Source organism: Rhinoderma darwinii, chromosome 10, assembly GCF_050947455.1.
Source record: "Rhinoderma darwinii isolate aRhiDar2 chromosome 10, aRhiDar2.hap1, whole genome shotgun sequence".
NCBI classification, from domain to species: domain Eukaryota; kingdom Metazoa; phylum Chordata; class Amphibia; order Anura; family Rhinodermatidae; genus Rhinoderma; species Rhinoderma darwinii.
In genome coordinates, this window is record NC_134696.1 from 66,668,844 (window position 1) to 66,685,540 (window position 16,697).

Below are 16,697 nucleotides of genomic sequence, written 5' to 3' on the forward strand. Positions count from 1 at the left end.
TACGTTGACCAGCCCTTTCGCGCAATATGCACCTTTGGGCACCGCTCTGTATGTGAGATTATTTCTGATACACTAAAGTCACCTCGTGATGAAGGGTGCAAAACGAGCGTCGAGGTGTCTCTCATATGAGTTTTCTATCTTCCATTATGCCAGCAACCGGTATTTAACCTCCTCTTTTATTTGGTACTAAGCACTGTTTTGGATATACATTTGTTATCTCCTTAAAAGCCATCTGGGGGTTCTATGGGGAATATATTGTTTCCTCTGTTATCAATATTGTAATAGTGGATTAAGAGATATTATAGTTGCTGATGTATTGGTGGTCTCAATAGAGCTTATGGCTTTAAGTATGTTTTAAATTTTGTATGTAAGGCCTCGTTTACACGAGCGTGATATACTTGCGTGCGACGCGCGTGTCGTATGCACCTATATTAGTCAATGGGGGCATGCAGACAGTCCGTGAGTTTTGCTCAGCGTGAGTCCGCTGAAAAAAACTCACGACATGTCCTATCTTTGTGCGCTGTTTGCCCATCACGCACCCATTGAAGTCAATGGGTGCGTGAAAACCACGCATGCCGCACGGAAGCACTTCAGTGCGAACTGCGTGATTCGCACAACAGCTGTCAAACTCTGAATGTAAACAGAAAAGCACCACGTACTTTTCTGTTTACAAACATCCAAACGGAGTGTCATAATGATGGCAGCTGCGAGAAAATCTCGCAGCCGCGCATCATACGCTGATGACACACGGAGCTGTTAAGTGCCTTTTGCGCACGGAAAACGCGCGTTTTTTGCGTGCGCAAAACGCACACGTTCGTGTAAATCAGGCCTAATTGTGGAAAGAGGGTGTCCATGTCTATGGACGAATAGAATATAATTTTTGGACTATACAGGTATAATTGTGTATAAATCACTTAAAAACTTCCATAATATTAGACAAGGTGGGCTGCCTAGCACCTTCCAATATACTGACACACCATTCTCCCCCAGCACTAGACCTGGCTGCTACTTTTTATTTCATTTTTTGGGAGGCAGCACATCAAAAACAGCAATTACTGCATAGGTTTTTTTTTTTAAATACGCATTCACCGTGCTGTATAATTGACATGTTAACTTCATTGTGCGGGTTAGTAAGATTACAGCGATATCAAATTTGTACAGTTTTTTTTTTATGTTTTACTACTTTCACACACTAAAACATTTTTTTTCTTAAAACCATGTATGTTTTGTATAACCATATTCTGAGAGCCATTATTTTTTTGTTTTTCCGTCGACTGAGCTTTGTGAGGGCTTGTGTTTTGCGGGACGAGTTGTAGATTTTATTTGCAACATTTTGGGGTAAATGCAACTTTTTGATTGCTTTTTATTTCATTTTTTGAAATGCAAATTGATCAAAAGACAGCAATTCTGTCTTTGTTTTTAGGTTTGTTTTTTATGGTGTTCACCGAGTAGGATAAAGAACATATGTTTTTAAAGATCAGATCGTTGTGGACGTGGAAATAACAATTATGTATAGTTTATTACATTTTTTTTTTAATGATAAGGGGCTTGCTAAGGGATAAAAGGCAATTTTTTAATTTTATTACTTGAAACATTTATTTTTTGAATTTTCTACAACTTTTTTAACTTCTTTAACTTATTTTTTTTCATGCAATGTAGTGCAATGTATTACAACTGGCAGTCTAATTGACTTCTGTAAATGGCAAACCTGGAGGCCACTGTGAGGGTATGTTCACACGGAGTAAACGGGCCGAAAAATGGCCGAAAAATTTAAAGCAGAACGCCTTCAAACATCCGCCCATTGATTTCAAAATCAAACGGTGTTCTGTTACGATGGGGCGGTTTTTATGCGGCCTTATTTCGAAATGGTAAAAAAAACGGTGCATGTCACTTCTTCAGCCGTTTTTGAGCAGTTTTTCATAGACTCTATAGAAAAACAGCTCCAAAAACGGCCGTTAAAAACGCTGCGAAAAACGCGAGTTTGATTAAAAAACCTCTGAAAATCAAGAGCTGTTTTCCCTTGAAAACAGTTTTTGATTTTCAGAAGTTTTTTTATTTTGTGTGTGCACGTACCGTTAGGGTATGTGCACACGTAGTGTTTCTAGGCATATTTTGGGGCATTTAAGTCTCGAAAAACGCCTGAAAAAACGGGGCGTTTTTTTAAGCCTCATTTTCAAATCCCAATTGGCTTAAAAAACGTCTGAAAATCAGAAGCTGTTTTCCCTTGATTTCGTATTTTCAGAAGTTTTTCATTTTGTGTGTGCACACACCCTAAGGGTATGTTCACACGCTTACTAAAAAATGTCTAAAAATAGAGAGCTGTTTTTAAAGGGAAAACAGCTCCTGATTTTTAGCCGTTTTTTAATTACACTGGCGTTTTTCGCTGCGTTTTTTACGGCCTTTTTTGTAGCGGTTTTTCTATAGAGTCAATGAAAAACGGCAAAAAAAAAACGGCTCAAGAAGTGACATGCACTTCTTTTTCGTGTTCTGGTTTTTTAAGCGCCCGTTTTTAAAAATGCCTGCGTAAAAAAACTTACCGTCAGAGCAGAATGCCGTTTTTCCCATTGAAATCAATGGGCAGATGTTTGGAGGCGTTCTGCTTCCGAAAACAAGCCGTGTGAACATACCCTTAGGCTTGCGATTGCCGTAGCTACAAACCACTTAAATGCTGCAGTCGCTAATGACCGCAACATCTAAGGGGTTAATCGGCCGGTATTGGAGCTAGCTTCGGTTACAGCCGTTACAGCATAGTGTCAGGATGATGCAGGCTTGGCTTCTGATCCTGCACCATTATCGTGCCATAGCTATACAGCGATTTGCATGAAGCACTTCTCGACAGCGCCCTTACTGTACAGCACTTGTCATGAATGGATTAAAGGGTTGTCTAGAATAAGAAAGACATGTCTGCTTTGTAACAGAAACAGTGCGACACCTGTGCATGGCTTGTGTCTGTTATTACAGCTCAGCTCTATTGAAGTAAAAAGGGCTGAGCTGCAATACCCCTCACAACCTGTAGATAGCTGTGGCTCTGTTTGGAAAAGACAGCTATGTTTTTCTAATCCTGGACATGTCTGGTTAAGTATATAATTGTATTCCCCATAAAATAAGAATTCTGAAGCATCTTTTCTTACAACTCAGATACTGACAGCAATGATTGGACACTGTCGGACTGTGCAGCGATGCATCTCCAACTGCTAACAGCCAATTGGCAATCTTTTCCTAAATTTTAAGGCTGGGTTCACACGACCTATTTTTAGACGTAAACGAGGCGTGCTATGCCTCGTTTTACGTCTGAAAATAGGGCTACAATACGTCGGCAAACATCTGCCCATTCATTTGAATGGGTTTGCCGACGTACTGTGCCGACGACCTGTCATTTACGCGTCGTCGTTGGACAGCTGTCAAACGATGACGCGTAAAAATACAGCCTCGTCAAAAGAAGTGCAGGACACTTCTTTCAGACGTAATTTGAGCCGTACTTCATTGAACTCAAAATGCGAGGAGGAGCATTTACGACTGAAACGAGGCAGCTGTTTTCTCCTGAAAACAGTCTCTAATTTCAGCTGTAAAAGCCTCTCATCGTGTGCACATACCCTAAGTAGAAATAACAGAGGAATGGCACAACACAGAGTTTTAATAAAAGAATCTCCAGAATTATTATATTATGGAAAATGCCAGTATTTACTAAAACAGACTGTAACTTGAAAGTTCTCTTCTACACTGTTTCCGCAACTCCCACTCACTTCTATGGGAGTTACAGAAACCGCGTAGCTTAATAAGCTTGGCTGTTTCCGGAATCCCGACCACCTTCACCGGCTAGATGCAGCAGATAGTAGCCGCCTCACCAGGCAGGGACGTGGTTGAGGGACCCCATTATTAACATAGGATTGGGGCCCAGAGCTGAAACCCGCATCTATCAGACATTTATGGCATATTTTGCGGAAATAAATGCCTGTCGTGAGACAACCTTTGAAGGGGTATATACTAAACCAATTTAACTATTCGATTGGGACTAATTACTAACAAGTCTTCCCATAAAATCAGTCAGAGACCATACCTAAAATGTGCACCAACAATAGCACGCAAACAACAGCTGCACCAAAAGAGCTCCAACAAGGACTGTTGGGGTACGTTATTGTTTATGCAGCTAGTGACATATAGTGAGTATGTGTGGGTACTTCTGAGGTGAGAGTGTGTACTTTGTGTATACTATTGATTTATGACTTGGGCCCCGTCATTATTATTGCCATTGCAATAGTAATTTTATTGTAGAGTAAATATAGGCTTATATATTGAAATATTTTTCAGGTCTGTTCATTAACTATTAGTGGTACTTGTTGTATCCTCTAAATAAACATTTCCATGTTTTTTTACATTAACTTATTCATTAAATTTTCGTGTGCACTGAGCTGGTATAGGTGATTTCAGAGTTGACCCCTGGTAGGAGTAACCAATCTTATTTAGATAACAGTCATAGAAAGGTTGATAAATGCCCCCTAAGACACCCATGTATAGAGATAACAAGGTGTTACATAAAAAACAAGAAACCGCAAAAAATATGTTTTTTCTTTCATATTGGTAAACATTTGCATATTTTAGGCTAAAATAACAATAATCACCAGTAATTATGTTGTTCACTTCTGTCAGGTTAATTATTATTTTCAGAAATTTGTTAAAGGTATTTTTATGATCAAAATATTTGTGACAACTAGTAAAGTCGCTGCAAGGGTTGTTACCCAGCTTTCCAAGGCCTCCTGATGACATACATGCTTAATTATGCAATGATACATCCTCCATTTCCATATGATTGCAAAACAAGCAAACTTTGCCAAACAGAACAATTAATTTTTATATGTATCTTGTACTTTGCAGGTCTACCTCTTCAGACACAGCAAGTCGCAGCAATGAGACAGTGGAGTTACGCCAACCAACAAAGAATAAAAACAATCGTCACAAACGTCTGTCTAACATCTTTCACCGTGGTACAATACTTATGACTGGTAGTATTAGTGCTGGTAGTGCAGCAGGGCGTTGGGCAAGTGAGAAGAAATTGTCAGAGATTATTGATTCAGTGCCAGAAGATTTGGTTGAGCTTTCCAGCCAGAAGAATTTGCCTGGCATTCTCAAAATATTTGGAGATGACATTTCTTCTGGCACCAACTACAAAAGTGTTTTAGCTACACCGCGGTCCACAGCACGGGAACTAGTGAAAGAGGCTCTAGAAAGATATGCTGTGGCAGATTCAGACACAGAGGCCTTTGTTCTTTGTGATGTGGTAGGGCGTTTTGTAGGATATGAGGGCGAATGGAAGATGGAGTACCTGCGCATTGTAGGGGACCATGAAAGACCCCTTGTCTTACAAGAAATGTGGAAGCCGAAGGCTGGGTTCTCCCGACGATTTGAAATCAGAAGAAAGCAAGAGGTGGAGAAGATGACTACAGCAGAAGATAATGAGACTGCAGGTGGGCATGGTGTGTAAAACTTATATTTCTTAAACATCTGTACTATATAGATAATGAAATGTTATCAAATGGATCGCTTGCAGTGCATTAAAAGCATTAGTTAGCAATTCCTAGTGGATATTATTGTGAAATGGGAACTAGTATTTTTACTGTTCAAAATACATTACAACTTAGTGATGCCAAAATAAATTCAGTCCTATCTGCTTCCTAATTGGCTTTCTATCTGTACTGCAGGCCGACTTCATCATCATCATCATCATCATCATCTTTACAGATAATTGTCGCACTGAAAATGCGAGATAACTGTCATCAATAATTTCAGTCATTTTTTATTTAATGTGTATGGTGAGCTTAAAGAGGCTCTGTCACCACATTATAAGTGGCCTATATTGTACATGATGTGATCGGTGGTGTAATGTAGATTACAGCAGTGTTTTTTATTTAGAAAAACTATCATTTTTGACGGAGTTATGACCTATTTTAGCTTTATGCTAATGAGTTTCTTAATGGACAACTGGGCGTGTTTTACTATATGACCAAGTGGGCGTTGTGGAGAGAAGTGTATGACGCTGACCAATCAGTGACCAATCAGTGTCATACACTTCTCCCCATTAATTTACACAGCACATAGCGATATAGCTATATCACTGTGTGCAGCCACTTACACACACATTAACATTACTGCAGTGTCCTGACAATGAATATACATTACCTCCAGCCAGGACGTGACGTTTATTCAGAATCCTGACACTTCGCTAACACAATCCCAACACTACAGCACAGCAAGCGTAATCTCGTTTTAAATGACAGTTTACAGTGTAATCTCGCGAGATTACGCTTGCTGTGCTGTAGTGTTGGGATTGTGTTAGCGAAGTGTCAGGATTCTGGATAGACATCACGTCCTGGCTGGAGGTAATGTATATTCATTGTCAGGACACTGTAGTAAGGTTAAAGTGTGTGTATGTGGCTGCACATAGCGATATAGCTATATCGCTATGTGCTGTGTAAATGAATAGAGAGAAGTGTATGACGCTGATTGGTCACGGATTGGTCAGCGTCATTCACTTCTCTCCACAACGCCCACTTCGCCAAAAAGTAAAACACGCCCAGTTGTTCATTAAGAAACTCATTAGCATAAAGCTAATATAGGTCATAACTCCATCAAAAATTATTGTTTTTCTAAATTAAAAACACTGCTGTAATCTACATTACAGCGCTGATCACATCATGTACAATATAGGCCACTTATAATGTGGTGACAGAGCCTCTTTAAAGGGAATGTGTCATCCAAAAAATGACACATAGTTTAAGTCAAGTTTTTATGTTAAACTATTTTTTTAATGTGTTTTTACATTTTTCATATCATTATCTACAGTTTATTTAAAAAATATCCTCAGATCCTGAGCCTAATAATTGACTGACATTTCCTGTTCTGTAGAGATCACTTCTTAGGGCCAGTTCACACAAAGTTTTTTGACACGTTTTTTGATGCGGAAACCGCGTCAGAAAATGTGCCAAAAAACGGCCGAAACTGCCTCCCATTGATTTCAATGGGAGGCGGAGGCGTTTTTTCCCCACGAGTGGAAAAAACGGCTCACGGGAAAAAGAAGGGACATGCCCTATCCTCGGGCGTTTATGTCTCTCACCTCCCATTGACGTCAATCAGAGGCAGAGAAAACTTATTTTGCGGCGTTTTATACCCACGACACTCAATGGCTGCGGGCGAAAAACGCAGCGAAAATCGGCGTGCAGGCAGAGGAAAATCTTCCTCAAAATTCCAAACGGCAGAGGCAGATTTTCCTCCTGCAAAAAACTCAGTGTGAACCCAGCCTTAGGCTACATTCAGACATAGCCAACCTCGGACGTGAAACACTGAGGTTTTTCACATCCGAGGTGCACCCATGCGGGACGCGTTATCACGCATCCTGCATAGACTAGAGTCTACAGAGGGATGCGTGAAGCGCAAAAAAATGGTCATGTCCTTTTAAGGCTATATTCACACAATAGTGAAAAAAAATGTCCATTAAAAACTGATCAACTGTTTTTCATGGCCGTTTTGCATCAGTGTGCCTCCAAATTTTCATCCATTTCCAGTCCGTCTGTCCGTTTTTAATGGCCGTTTGACATCGGTTTTGCATCAGTTTTTCATGGCTGTTAAAAAAACAAAAACCTGATACATTTCATTGGTCAGGCTTTTTTTGTCCCAACCCCCTGAAAACACCCAAAGGAAGGTCACATGTTCACCTAGACACTATTTACAGCCTCCCTGTATATGATGCCACACACCTTCCTGTATATGATGCCACACAGCCTCCCTGTATGATTCCACACACCTCCCTGTATATGATGCCACATACCTCCCTGTATATGATGCCACACACTTCCCTGTATATGATGCCACACACCTCCCTGTATATGACGCCACACACCTCCCTGTATATGATGCCACACACCTCCCTGTATATGATGCCACACACCTCCCTGTATATGATGCCACACATCAACCTGTATGTGATGCCAACACACCTCCCTGTATATGATGCCAACACACCTCCCTGTATATGATGCCACACACCTCCCTGTATATGATGCCACACGCCTCCCTGTATATGATGCCACACACCTCCCTGTATATGATGCCACACGCCTCCCTGTATATGATGCCACACACCTCCCTGTATATGATGCCACACGCCTCCCTGTATATGATGCCACACGCCTCCCTGTATATGATGCCACACGACTCCCTGTATATGATGCCACACGCCTCCCTGTATATGATGCCACACGCCTCCCTGTATATGATGCCACACGACTCCCTGTATATGATGCCACACGCCTCCCTGTATATGATGCCACACGCCTCCCTGTATATGATACAACACGCCTCCCTGTATATGATGCCACACGCCTCCCTGTATATGATGCCACACGCCTCCCTGCATATGATACAACACGCCTCCCTGTATATGATGCCACACGCCTCCCTGTATATGATGCCACACGACTCCCTGTATATGATGCCACACGCCTCCCTGTATATGATGCCACATGCCTCCCTGCATATGATGCCACACGCCTCCCTGTATATGATGCCACACGCCTCCCTATATATAATGCCACACGCCTCCCTGTAGATGACACACAGCCTCCCTGTAGATGACACACAGCCTCCCTGTATATAATGACACACAGCCCGACATGAATACCCTATATACTCATCGATGCAGCGCTGTCTTCTTCAGGTAAGGTCTCTCGTCTTCACTGGATAACACTCACTGATGCAGCGCATTTTCACGTGTGGTCTCTCGTCTTCGCGGGATCTGCGAAGCCGGCGCAATGACGTCATTGTGTCGCCTTCGCAGAACCCGTGAAGACGAGAGACCACACCTGTAGAGGTCGGCGCTGCATCGTTGAGTATGTGTCATCGAGCCGCCAATAACCAGCAAGGGAACTAGTAGTTCCCATGCCAATCCCCATGTCACAGATCAGTTTTTGACAGTTGTTACATGTATTGACAGCCGTTAAAAACGGATCCATTGACTTCTATGGAGACATGTCCTATTTTTTGATGGCCATTATTCACGGGCCGTTAAAAAAACGGCCGTGTGAATACACCCATAGAACATCATTGTTCTGAAAACGGCTGTGTGACGGCCGTTACAAGAACGGCCGTCGCACGGTCATTTTCACTGTTGTGTGAATAAGGTCTAATTCACGGACCCTTCACACGCTTCGTTGAAACAACAGTCGTGTGGACGGCCCCATTGAAGTACATGAAACTGTGTGACGGCTGTTGTTTTAACGGCCGTCACAAAGACTACATGTACGCTCGTCTGAATGAGCCCCTAGCAGTCATCTCATTAGCATCACAGGCGGGATTACAATAAAACGTCACACCTATATATAGATAGCACAGGATTCACCATTCACAAAAGGTGATGGACACAGCTCCCCCCCTGACTTGAAAACTCTCCCATAGAAATCAATGAACATCACCAGTCTACAGGCCTCTATGGTCCATGTGACTGTTGTAAAGTACATTTAAATGCTGTTAAAAGCGGCTCAGGAAGGATGGCCGCACCCATAATCATTTACAGAAAAAATAAAAATCTGCAATCAGAAATAAAAATAGACTTGAAAAATATAATTTGTATCAGTATCTAATTTTAATTAGTAAAATAAAATATAGGTGATACTTAAAGCCAGTTTCACACACATTTCTGATTTGTGGCTGTAATATGGGCCCAGAAATGCATTTGTCTTATGCTCGTGTGAAACTGGCCTAGCTGGAAAAAGATCAAATACTAGGGATTTTTCATTTATTTGTGCTTTTATTTTATCTTTGCTTTGGACCTAATATTTTAGACTAAGAAAAATATGCATGCAACAATTGCACCAAACTGAATTGTCTGAACAACACCTAAGTGTTGTTTTTAGTGAAGTAGAAATTTCTAAGAGTAGCAGCAAGTCAGCCAGTGTGTATAATCATCCTCAGTTCTGGCGCTGATTTTCCAAATTCTAAACTGCCTCAGGAAGCCGAAGAACTGTTTATCAGGAGCTTCATAGATGGTTTTCCATGATCACAATACCAAGCTATGTCAGGAGTAGGACCAGATTTACCTATGGACACAGTAGTGCTGTAGGCGATCTTGGGGGAATGGCGCTTGCTGAAGTGAAAATGTACCAATGAACACACTGAACAGTAAGCAGTCATATGTAAACTACATGTTTTTATATAAGGTACTCACGGGGCTATGAGAATAAAGGCCCTTTTACACCGGCCGGTGCAGCGAGAGCCGATCAACGAGACATCATTGATCGGCGCTCGTTTGCTTCTGTCACACGGAACTATGGATGGGGATGAGCGGTTGTTACTCCGATCGCTCGTCCCCATCCATTATTATGATGTCGGCAGCGCATCTCCCTGTTTACAGGGAGATGCGCTGCCGACAACGATAATCTTTTACTTTTTAAAACTATACGACTAGCAGATGATCGAGCGTTTGCTCGTTCATCTGCTGATAGTTCCCCTGTTTACACAGGGCAATTATCGACAACGAGCGTTCTATGAACCCTCGTCTGCCCGATAATCGTCCTGTGTAAAACCCCCTTAAAGCCCCTATTGCACCAGTCAATTTTGGCTGATGCAGCAAGCGCCAATCAACGAGACATCGTTGATCGGTGCTCGTTTGCTCCTGTCACACGGAGCTATGGATGGGACGAGTGGTCGTTACTCCGATCGCTCGTCTCCATACGTTATTATCAAGTCGTCAGCGCATCTTACTGTTTACACTAGGTGATGTGCTGCCAATAACAATAATATTTTACTTTTTTAAAATGATACAACCAGCAGTTGAACGAGCAATTGCTCGTTCATCTGCTGATCGCTGCCCTGTTTACACAGGGTATTTATTGCCAACGAGCGTTTATTGCCAACTGCCCGATAATCGCCCAGTGTTAAACCCCCTTAAGAGGAGAACACCCAGAGAAGGACATGGGGCTGTAGAGGGTGCTAGATGTTATGAGAAGTGCACCGCACTGTTCTGCTTTATTTTGCAAGAGCAGACAAATATTTTAAAACCAAACGTGACTTAAGGCTCCAGAGATGTAAATCTGGTACTGGACAGGTGTGCTGCTATTGGAACAGAAATAGAAATACTTTTTCATGGAAATAAATCATGTTTTATCTGCTGGCAATGTGAAGGGAAAATTATGGTTTGATGTATGACAGGGCAGAAGTACAGCCATATCAGCCATAGAAGCTGCTGTGTGAAGCTCTATATAAGGCACAGTACCGTAATATAATTCAAATGCCTGAAATGTTTTAGAGACATTTAGACATTTGAATTGTCACAAGTTAGGGTATGTGCACACGATAACGTCAATTACGGCTGAAATTACGGAGCTGTTTTCAGGAGAAAACAGCTCCTGCATTTCAGACGTAATTGCTCGTACTCGCGTTTTGCGAGGCGTTAATTACGGACGTAATTTGGAGCTGTTCTTCATTGGATTCAATGAAAAACGGCTCCAATTACGTCCCAAGAAGTGTCCTACACTTCTTTGATGAGGCTGTTATTTTACGCGCCATCTTTTGACAGCGACGCGTAAAATTACAGGTCATCGGCACAGTACATCGGCAAACCCATTGAAATGAATGGGCAGATGTTTGCCGACGTATTCAAGGCTTTTTTTCAGACGTATTTAGAGGCGTAAAACGCCTCCAATACGTCTGAAAATAGGTTGTGTGAACCCAGCCTTAGGGTATGTTCACACGAGGGCGTCCGTAACGGCTGAAATTACGGGGATGTTTCAGCCTGAAAACATCCCCGTAATTTCAGCCGTAACGGCATGACATGCATGTGTAACGGACGTAATTGGCGCTGCTATTCATTGGAGTCAATGAATAACGGCTCCAATTACGGCCAAAGAAGTCACAGGTCACTTCTTTGACGCGGGCGTCTATTTACGCGCCGTCATTTGACAGCGGCGCGTAAATTACGCCTCGTGTGAACAGACACGTAATTAGTGCGTGTGAACATACCCTAAGGGCTGACACAATGTAAAACTCTTTTTTATTCTGTTCTGCTGTCATAACCTTCCCTGTTATGAAGTGTCAGTGTTGTGGTGATTGTATGCAATATTTGGAGAATGCAATTACACTAAGGGGGGATTCACACGAGCGTGTATTGGGTCCGTGTGGGCCGCGTGGTTTTCACACGCCACGCACAGACCAATACAAGTCTATGGGGCAGTACAGACAGTCCGTGCTTTTTGCGCAGCGTTTGTCAGCTGTGCAAAAAGCGTGACATGCTCAATATCTCTGCGTATTTCGCTCATCACGCACCCATTGAAGTCAATGGGTGCGTGAAAACCACGCAGGTCGCACGGAAGCACTTCCGTGCAAACCGACTGAAACAGCGCACCAGCTGTCAAAAGGATGAATGTAAACAGAAAAGCACCACGTGCTTTTCTGTTTCCAAACATCCAAATGGAGTGTCTTTGAGATGAGCGAACCCGGACAACCGAACCGAACTTCACCGGGTTCGGCCGAACTCGGCAAAAAAATTTCCGGTACGCGACGTCAGGAGATAGTCACTGTCCAGGGTGCTGAAAGAGTTAAACTGTTTCAGCACCATGGACAGTGACTTCCGATCCCAATATACATGAACCTGTAAAAAAAAAAAACGAAGTTCTGACTTACCGATAACTCCCGGCTTCTTCCTCCAGTCTGACCTCCCGGGATGACAATTCAGTCCAAGTGACAGCTCCAGCCAATCACAGGCCAAGCACAGGCTGCAGCGGTCACATGGACTGCCGCGTCATCCAGGGAGGTGGGGCCCGATGTCAAGAGAGGCGCGTCACCAAGGACGCATCACCAAGGCAACGGCCGGGAGGGAGGTTCTCGGTAAGTACGAACTTTTTCTTTTTTTTTAACAGGTTTCTCGATATTGTGTTCGGCATTCACTGTCGTGGGTTCTGAAAGAGTTACTGCCGATCAGTTAGCTCTTTCAGCACCTTGGACAGTGACGGGCGTCGACTAGCCTCATCTCTATGATGGCGGCTGCGCGAAAATCACGCAGCCGCGCATCATACACGGATGACACACGCAACTGTCAAGTGGTTTTTGCACGCGCAAAATGCCGCGTTTTTTGCGCGCGCAAAAACGCATCGTTCGTCTGAATCTGCCCTAATTGTGTGGGATAGAATTTTTAGTATCCCTGGAGGTTGTTCATAGGTGCCACGCCATCTAGATATAATTTTCTGAATCCTTCAGGTGATTATTGTGGATTGCTTATTTGATTCAATCCTGGTTGTGTCAGGGGTATTTGTGTATCAAAAGAATTACCTAGGGTATCTTAATCTGAATAATGAATAAAGGTTATGTTTTATGAAGTGTTCCCACTCTATGATACTACTTGTTTCTTTTGAGGAACCCACATATTGATTTCCGTGATAATATTCCTAAAAACAGTGATAAGCACAGACCCCCAATACACAGGACAGCCACATACCCCAAGAACAGTGACAAGCACAGACCACCAAAACAGCCAACAGCACCCCCAGTGGAAAAAAAAATACCTTGATGGGCAGAAGTGGTTGTAGGCACTGAACAGTGTGAACTGAGCATTCCTCAGTGGTGCTAGTTCAGTTGTTCTCCTTTTTACCTTGTCAGCGCAGCGTTGAACTAAAAAACAATCAACAGATTGCCAACATGTGAACAAGAGAGCACAGTTAAAAAGTATGGTTTTAAAGGGGTTTCCTGAACTATGTTCACACAGGACGGAAATGCTGCAGATTTTTCACAACGTATCCGTAGCGTTTCCGCTACATTTCTGCATCAAAATCCACAAGTGTTTTGTGATGATCTTGTTGCTGATTTTGCTGCGGAATACACCCCTTCTACATTGCAGAGGGTGAAATATGCAGTGATCATTCAGAAAAGATTGAGCATGCTGCAAATTTGAAAACTTACAGTATGCTCTGATTTCTGTCCAGAAAATGTTCAGTACAGGGACTGTAATCCACTACAGATTTTCTGCATGGAAATTCCTGACAGAAAATGTGCAGCATTTACGACCCGTGTGACAGCCTAAGGCCCCATTCACATCATGCTTTGGCCTTATGTCGGAGGTACAGAATACGTCGGGTAGACTCCTGATGTATACCTCCAACGAAAGGCTCAAACGTATTCCACTGTATGGCATATAGTGGGATACGTTGCCCTAGGAAAACTCCTGAAGTCACTGTCCATATATGGACAGTGACGTCGGGAGCTTTCCTAGTGCAGGAGTCCCCGGGCAAAGCACCAACCAGCGCTTTGTCTGGGGACTCTGGCACTAGCTCCATTTATGGGAAGTGACATCAGGAGCCAGCAATGCTGGAGTCAACAACGGTCTGGTTGGATATTCCGGCCTTGGAGAATCCTCTGACGTCACTGTCCATATATGGACAGTGATATAGGGAGCTGTGCAAAGCCGGTCTCCAGCCAGAGAGTCTGCAACAGAGTTTTTCCGGCTCTAGAAAAACCCCTCCGAGCTCCCCGAGGTACACGTTTAACATATTCCCGTGATGGAGGCCATGTAGTCACCCATAGTCTCACATGTTAAAAAATGTATACCATGTGTTATAAAATTTTTTGTAAGATCTATCAGGATGGAAAAGCATAGTCTTCTACGCTGTTCCATCCTTCAAAAAATAGGTACACCGACGTATATCAGCCCGATGCAGGCCAAAAGCACTCTTTTGGTCTCCGTTGGGATAATGGAGCCCTATGAACACGTTTATTGCTTATATCAGGAGCTTTCCCGACATACGCGATAATCATAAAGCAAGAACGTGATGTGAATCGGGCCAAAGGTCACGTTCACACGTTGCCTAAACAGTACAAAGATAACAACAATTTTTCTTTGTGCGAAAATTCTGCACATCTTTTGTGCAGTTTTTTACTGCAACGTGTGGATAAGATTTGTCAAAATCTCATTCACTTTGCTGCTATTGGAATATGCTGTGGAATTGCTGCAGGGAAATTCCAGATGGTATTTACGCTACCTGTGAACAGTAAGGGCCATGCTGCTCTAAATTACTAAAAATAGTAAAACCTAATATATTTACCATTCAAATTCTTTCAGATCTTCTTTACATTACAGGTCAATGACATTTCATACAATGACACGTGACTGCGACATTCAATTTCTGGATACCCCGTCATTGTCAGTTTGTATGTCATGTCATGGCTGCAATTACAGAACTGTTTATATATGACATGTATTCACACTGCAATGTAAACAAGATGCAGAGAATAACCACTGTATTAGTAGCCTGAGTTTTTAGTCATTTATAACAGTTTGAAAACCAGAAAACCTCTTTAATGCCACATGCACACGATGCATATTATGTGTGGATTTTCCTGTCGCTAATCTGCAGCGTAATGCAGTACCTGCAAAGTACATGAGATGTCAATTAATCTCATCTAAACGTTGTGGAATTTTTCCTATAGAGAAACCTATTGGAAAAACGCCTGAAAAAAATGCCATAACCACAGCATGCTGCATTTGGGGAAGAAAACGCCTCTTAACACAAAATTGCTTTAAAAATGCCAAAAAACAAAACACAATTGTGTGTAGTGCAATTTAAACAGTTAAATAAAAATAATGGCACAGAAAAGAGATGAACCAATGTTCAAGAGGCATGTGCCTCAGCCAGTGACCATGCATACCAATCCGACCTGACGCGCGTTTCGCTTGAAAAGCTTTGTCTGGGGTGGTTGGTAACAAGTCAAACCCTACCTGCTTTTTTTGCTGCAAATCGCGGCAACACTGCACAGTTTTGCCACAGTTACGACCAGAAAATGCATTATGATCGCAACGTCTGAACCCAGCCTAATATCTCAAGTCAATTAAACTCAAGGGATATCAATCTGTCAAGTTGGAAAGCATAAACGATTCTGTCAATTTCACCTACATTGGTGAAAATTAAAGTTACAACAGGTGCACCAGAGAGGCATCAGCAAGACAACCCCCAAAAAGGGAATGGTTTTGCAGGTGTGGCCACAGACAATCTCCTCTATCCATATCCTTCTTGACTAATTATTTTCTAGTTTTGCATTTAACTAGTGTCGTTTTCAACACTGGTAGCATGAGATGGTACCAGCAACCCATTAAGGTTCCACAGATAGCCCAGCTCCTCCAGGATGTCACATCCACAGATGCCAACGCTGTGTCTCCCAGCACAGTCTCGAGAGCATGGGGCAGATACAAGGACAGGGACTGTTACATGGAGAGAGTTGGACAGGGCTGTAGAAGGGCATCAACCCATCAGCAGGACCGGTATCTGCTACTTTGTGCAAGGAGGAACAGGGGGAGAATGGTGTGCATGTTTCTGAACGAATGGTCAGATATAGACTCCATGAAGGTGGCACCAAGGCCCTACTTCCTTTAGTAGGACCTGTGCTCACAGCCCAGCACCAAGCAGCTCAATTGGCAAGAGAACTCCAGAATTGGCAGGTTCGCCATTGCCGCCAAGTTCTCTTAACAGATGAGACCAGGTTCACACAAATGTGAAAAAGTCTGGAGACGCCGTGGTGATTGTTATGCTGCCTGCAACATCATCCAGCATGGTGGTGGGTTAGTGATGGTCTGGGAGGCATATCCTGGGAGGGTCTACAAACCTCCTTCACTGCTGTTAGGAAACATGATGTAATTCTTAAAGCCATTGTCAGACCTCACGCTGATA

General features: G+C 42.8%; 1 protein-coding gene across 3 annotated transcripts in view; it reads left to right on the plus strand.

The window, feature by feature from the left end:
• The window catches only part of RASIP1 (Ras interacting protein 1), a 133,331-nt gene that overhangs the window by 22,821 nt on the left and 93,813 nt on the right, over positions 1-16,697 (plus strand). For 2 of the 3 annotated variants that reach the window (XM_075840019.1, XM_075840020.1), the window contains exon 3: positions 4,873-5,471. In XM_075840019.1, the coding sequence (XP_075696134.1) occupies positions 4,873-5,471 (599 nt within the window). The remainder of the gene's footprint in view (positions 1-4,872; positions 5,472-16,697) is intronic. The other variant, XM_075840022.1, reaches the window with a different exon arrangement.